Genomic DNA, 4,926 nt, shown 5'->3' with positions numbered 1-4,926 from the left:
ATATTTACTTTTTACATTTTTTTAACATCCTTTAATCATTGATGGAAGCTGGATGGATTTGTCTTGACTTACTGTGGTATTTCTGTTGAAATGGACTGAAAGTTGTGTAAAAAACCATATTATGTCAAAGATTTACACATCATATTTTGTAAATTAATAGGGTATTTTCTGCAGCCTTGGATAAGAAAAACAAATCATTTCTGCATTTTCTTTAAATAAAAAACGTTACCTCTCACTTTAAAACCCAAAAAGAAAATGAAAAACATAAATTGGAATAAAGTTAATGAGATTTTATGCTTTTGGGACAAATACTTCCCTATGTTTACATGATCTCTTGAGTTTCTCCTCATGCAGCTGTCTTGAGGAGGGACCACAGCTTCCTAATCAGTGTTATTAACACAGGAATCTGCTCTTTTTCAGCAGCCCTGTTGGATTTGCTCAACTCATTGTTCTGTTTCCTGTTTTTTTTTTTTTTTTTTTTTACTTTAATGTTTGTGATCAGGCCTTGCAATGGAGCAATGGACAGTAGCTGGGATTCACTCTAGCATCCCTGTGACCCTGAAGGGGAAGAATGTGGTTTTGGAAAATAGATGGATGAAAAACCCAAATCCTTTTAAATCCACCATCCTACCTAACAGTAGGATCAGGTGTGTGTATTCTCTTGTTTTGTTATCATCTAACCAGAAGAAGGTAGATCAGATGTTTCTAGTTCTGCCTATTCATTCATGATGTCATCTCATCACTCTTCTAAATTATACCAGCAAACTCCAAACTCATTTGATTTGCTTTTTATAATAAAGAACTATGGGTGTAATTAGCTTCTATAAGGAGATTTAGCATTTTATCTTTATTTGAAGTACTAATGGAAACAAATTTGATGTCATCTAAGGTTGCATTCAGATGAAAAACTTTAAATATTGATCAAATCTGTAGTTCTAATTTTCATTCTGATGTGTAAAGCTTTGTCAAATAACTGCATATTTGCTTTTTATACTGTACTTGAATTTACAAGAAATTATTATTTGTGTAGATTTAAATACAGGAATTACATTTTTGTCAAATGTTGCCACAGTTAAGCAAGAAGTTGGTAACTTTTTGAGTTCCGCTCACGTCTACCCATAATTATGAAAACACATCAGACGATCCTGCAGTGCGACTGGTCTCTAAATGCTGCAGCAGAATTGATGAACTCAAACTGGAAAAGAAAACTAATTGCTGAAAGCAGATCATTGAAAAATAGTGGTTTTCTTTGTTTCAGGAACATATTTTTGGATTCCAGCGAAGACATAAAGGCCCCTGTTTTCTTTCTCAGTCACTTTTTCTATGTCCAGTCCCCACTTTCATCATCTCCACACCAGTCCAGGTCTTGTTGCTCCCATGGTCATGACAGCTGGCCTTCAAGGTCCAAACAGTGTAATGGTTGGCAGCAGTCCACGCCTCAGCTGAAAGGACCTGAGTGAAGGACAATTCTTTGCCTAATATCTGTCAGGCTTCTCAGATTTAGGCTATCCTTTAACTGTCCGAGGCACTTTTATCTCCAAAGTGTTTATTTTTTCTTCTGGAGCTTTGTTTTCAGCCTGAAATAAAGGAGACAGACGTTAAGTAAACTTCAGTGATAAATCAAGAGTGTGGACTTGACACTAATCTGCTGCTCTCCTTGTCCCACCACAAGAGCCTGGCTGTATGAACACAGAACAACGCTGAGAACAAACGGCCAAGTGTTTCCTCAACAGCATGATCAAACTCTGTGAACTTAAATCCAATTTCCAAGTAGGTTCTGGGCCTTAAGTGACTTTGATGTTTCTTTGTGTATATCCTCTGCTGCGAATTGTAGCTAAAAAGTTAACCATCAGATGCATTTGTGAACCCCTTTGGAGTTTTGCAAATTAATTTTGAAACATGAGGTTAATATTTGATCAAAGATTGGAAATATAAATCGGCATGTTATTTTATAGCAACATGTGGAAAAAGTTGGAAATCTGTATAAAAACACACTCCTGAAGTGCAAATTTGAGGAAAATCCGCTTCACTTTGAGTTTTTGCAAAGCTTGAGACACTTTTGTAGAGTTTGCATGTTAAGAGGAACTAAAATGTGTCTGTTTTCAGTATCAAACACTGGTGGACTTGTTAACATCTTGAAACATCTCATGCACTTGAAACATAAATAACTACATATGTATGTGCGCTTTAGGAAGCAGGAGCTGTACCTTGTGTGCGCTGCTACCCCTCCGTGCACTGTGGGCTTCCTGCCAGCCTCGTGAGTAGTCGTGCACATCTTTTGAAGTCTTTAAAAGAGAAATGTCAGTTATTGATGACAAAGTGACAAAGTCATGACATTGGCTGATTTGCAGATGCTTACACGCAGGTATTGTGCAGTCTCTGGTGTGGTGGTAAACTCTGTACACCATCTTCCTGCACTTTGGACTGAAGAAAAGAGGACCTGACAGAAGACAGAAGAGACTGAAGCAATTTTTTCCCTTCATCCTCTAATGCATCGACATCTGTTTTATGACTTTTATTAAAGGCTATAACTCAGTTTATAGCACATTAAACTCCCTTTAGTCATGCAACCTGTATGTCTGTTAAGACAAAAAATGTTTCTGACTTTAGGGGAAGTCTTACCTGTTATGTGTTTTATGAACTTCTCTTTCTTTCTCAGATCTCTGGGAAATATAACTGTTGGAAAAGATGGAGAAACGCGTTTTTACGCATGCGTTTTTTTATGATGCCACATGCAGGCAGTCCAATAAAACAGTTAATGCTTTTGCATTATGCCGGAATGAGTGTAAATATCAGATATTAAATGCAAACATTAACAAATTGCAAGAATGAAGGAGATCCGTAGGTTTTGAGCATCATTCCAAATGTACTTTATGCGGATTTTTTAGCAGACATTTACAACACTCACCGACAGATTGGTTCCCTTTGTCTGCCTTGTTGCGAAAGTCCCTCTGCTCGGCGTAGGAGCTCTCCGTGAGCCCCGGGGCTTCCGTTTTTGCGCTATGGTGTCGTCCCCGGTTGTCCTCCACGTGCCTCATGATGTGTTGCATCCGCCTCAAGTCCGGCCGCGCGTCACCGCGCACCACGGGCACAGTGGAGGGCGCGCTCTCGCAGACGTGCTCGGTCAGCGCGCACATCAGTAACAGCAGTCCCATGATGGTGTGGCTGCGCGGTCCGCTCATAGTTCCCGCAAAGTAAGAAGAAGCTTTTATTTCAGTGGCACCTGCAGGAGGGAGTAAGATGAAGTTGAGTTTTTTCACCATCAAAACATAGAACATCACAGAGACTTCACATTTGATTAGAGGGTCCTAAAGCTACCTTCAACAACACACACCTATTGAGTTCAAATGGAAAATAACCACCAGAAGATGTAAATCTTGCACTCCAACACTTTCAAAACGCTTCCATTGACAAGGATGTTATTGAGGACCATGCTTTACAAGCATTTAGTGAGACTTTCCGAGAGCTCTTTAAGTAAATCAAAGCTTAGGGCAGTTTTAAGCAAATGCAGACAGGAGCATCCCCAAAATTATTTCAGTCAAACGTAGAGTTTTCTGTACCTTTTTAAAAAAATAGAGAGCCCTGCTTGTTTATGAAAAAGAAAGAAATTATTTGGTATAGTTCCCGTTCGGACGTCTGCTCTTGGGGCTTATTTGTCTTGAGATAAAACTTTAGAAGTGACGTGTCTCCCAGCATCCGCGGTCATCCGCCGTCACGGAGCACAGAGAGCGCGCAAAGAGCAAAAATGGCCCAAATCCACCGTGCGTCCTCGCTGAAGCCGCAGAGCCGTCTGTCCAGGTTGAAGCTCACTATTTAAAGTTTCTCTCCGGTATAGTGGCCAGTCGTCCCTGGTGAGGATCAAAAATAACAGGCGCACCTGAAGTGTAAAGTCTGCGCGAGTTGACTGACCATCACTTGAAGGCTGTGTCAAGTTTTCTGCGCCCCCTCCTTTCTGTTACTCCATTATATGTGCGATACGCGGTTACAGGAAGCGTCTTCCTCTACTAATACTTCCACTGAAATTTCCAATCAGCCCAGCGAGCAGCGCAGACACCAACGAACATCTCAGTGGAAATTCTCCCATATCCTTCTTGCGATCCTCATAACCTCATTTAGAGCAGTAGCGCGCTTTATATCCATAATGGAAATTAAAACCCAATTAACTACCTTTTAAAACGATTCTTTGAAAATTTGATATCTTTTAAGACGAATTGTCTGCAGTTTCTGCTCAGAGTGAAGCTCATGGAGCCTGTTGAGGTTTGTCATTGCTGGAGATGAAGTCTGCAATTGGCTGCTGAGGCTGGAACAGCTTTATAAAAGTCAGGGCGTGCAAGGGGGCTTCCATGCCCACCCCCTCAAGCCTCTCAGACTTTCCAAGTATTTCCAGTGTATTCTGTGAGGAGACTGTCGGACCTGTAAATTGTGCTACTGAAGTCCAGCCTTTTATTGAAGTGGAGTAAAAGTTTCTGAAAGTGCCACATTCATTACGTGCGGTCTCTACGAAACCACACATATTGTTGCACATACTTTTCCTGTTTTGTCATAATCGGATTATTGCAGACTATAAATAGAAGGTTGTTTCAGAGTAACGTGCTTCCCTGTGCATGCGTTCAGTAAAATTTGGTGCTGAAAGGACAGCGCGCACGGCCACCCTGCTCCAAATGACGCATCCAAAGAGCGCACAACGAAAAGACACAAAATTCCAGCGACAATTCACATCTTTATCTAGGACTTTTGTCTAAGCTAATTAAATTGTTTGACAAAGATAAAGAATCCAACTTTATTACAAATTGGAGTGGCTGACTAATTTGAGATACAAATCGTCAAATGAAATGAAACCTTCAGACAACTTCTGAACAATCTGAAAAAGTGTGATACTCCATTAGTTTAAAAGATAAAGCAGGTGTTTAACATTTCAAGAAGAGA

At 40.3% G+C, this 4,926-nt stretch overlaps 1 protein-coding gene across 3 annotated transcripts; it reads right to left on the bottom strand.

Moving 5' to 3' along the window:
• Window positions 1-664: 664 nt before the first annotated feature.
• On the bottom strand, window positions 665-4,286 carry alkal2a (ALK and LTK ligand 2a). Of its 3 annotated transcripts, none has more exons than XM_011491616.4 (6): window positions 3,561-4,286; window positions 2,909-3,223; window positions 2,623-2,676; window positions 2,360-2,440; window positions 2,208-2,285; window positions 665-1,577 (listed from the first exon to the last, which is right to left on the bottom strand). In XM_011491616.4, the coding sequence occupies exons 2-5, from the start codon at window positions 3,180-3,182 to the stop codon at window positions 2,221-2,223; spliced, it is 474 nt and encodes a 157-aa protein (XP_011489918.1). In that variant the 5' UTR covers window positions 3,183-3,223; window positions 3,561-4,286; the 3' UTR covers window positions 665-1,577; window positions 2,208-2,220. The 3 variants fall into 3 exon arrangements, with proteins under 3 accessions (XP_011489918.1, XP_078799370.1, XP_011489916.1); XM_078943244.1 differs by having other exon boundaries at window positions 4,168-4,285; XM_011491614.4 differs by lacking the exon at window positions 3,561-4,286 and adding an exon at window positions 3,335-3,518.
• Between the last annotated feature and the right edge of the window lie 640 nt (window positions 4,287-4,926).

The sequence above is a fragment of the Oryzias latipes genome, chromosome 24, assembly GCF_053564925.1.
Source record: "Oryzias latipes strain Hd-rR chromosome 24, Olatipes_Hd-rR_3.1".
NCBI classification, from domain to species: Eukaryota; Metazoa; Chordata; class Actinopteri; order Beloniformes; family Adrianichthyidae; genus Oryzias; species Oryzias latipes.
This window is presented reverse-complemented; position numbering and strand designations above follow the sequence as displayed.

What these genes read in the sequence shown, in the direction of transcription:
- alkal2a (XM_011491616.4), bottom strand. Translation starts at nt 3,182, where the DNA reads ATGAGCGGACCGCGCAGCCACACCATCATGGGACTGCTGTTACTGATG. An exon ending in CAAAGGGAACCAATCTGTCG is followed by an intron (nt 2,677 to 2,908) that starts GTGAGTGTTGTA and finishes CTTTTCCAACAG; the next exon opens with TTATATTTCCCAGAGATCTG. An exon ending in GTTCATAAAACACATAACAG is followed by an intron (nt 2,441 to 2,622) that starts GTAAGACTTCCC and finishes GTCTTCTGTCAG; the next exon opens with GTCCTCTTTTCTTCAGTCCA.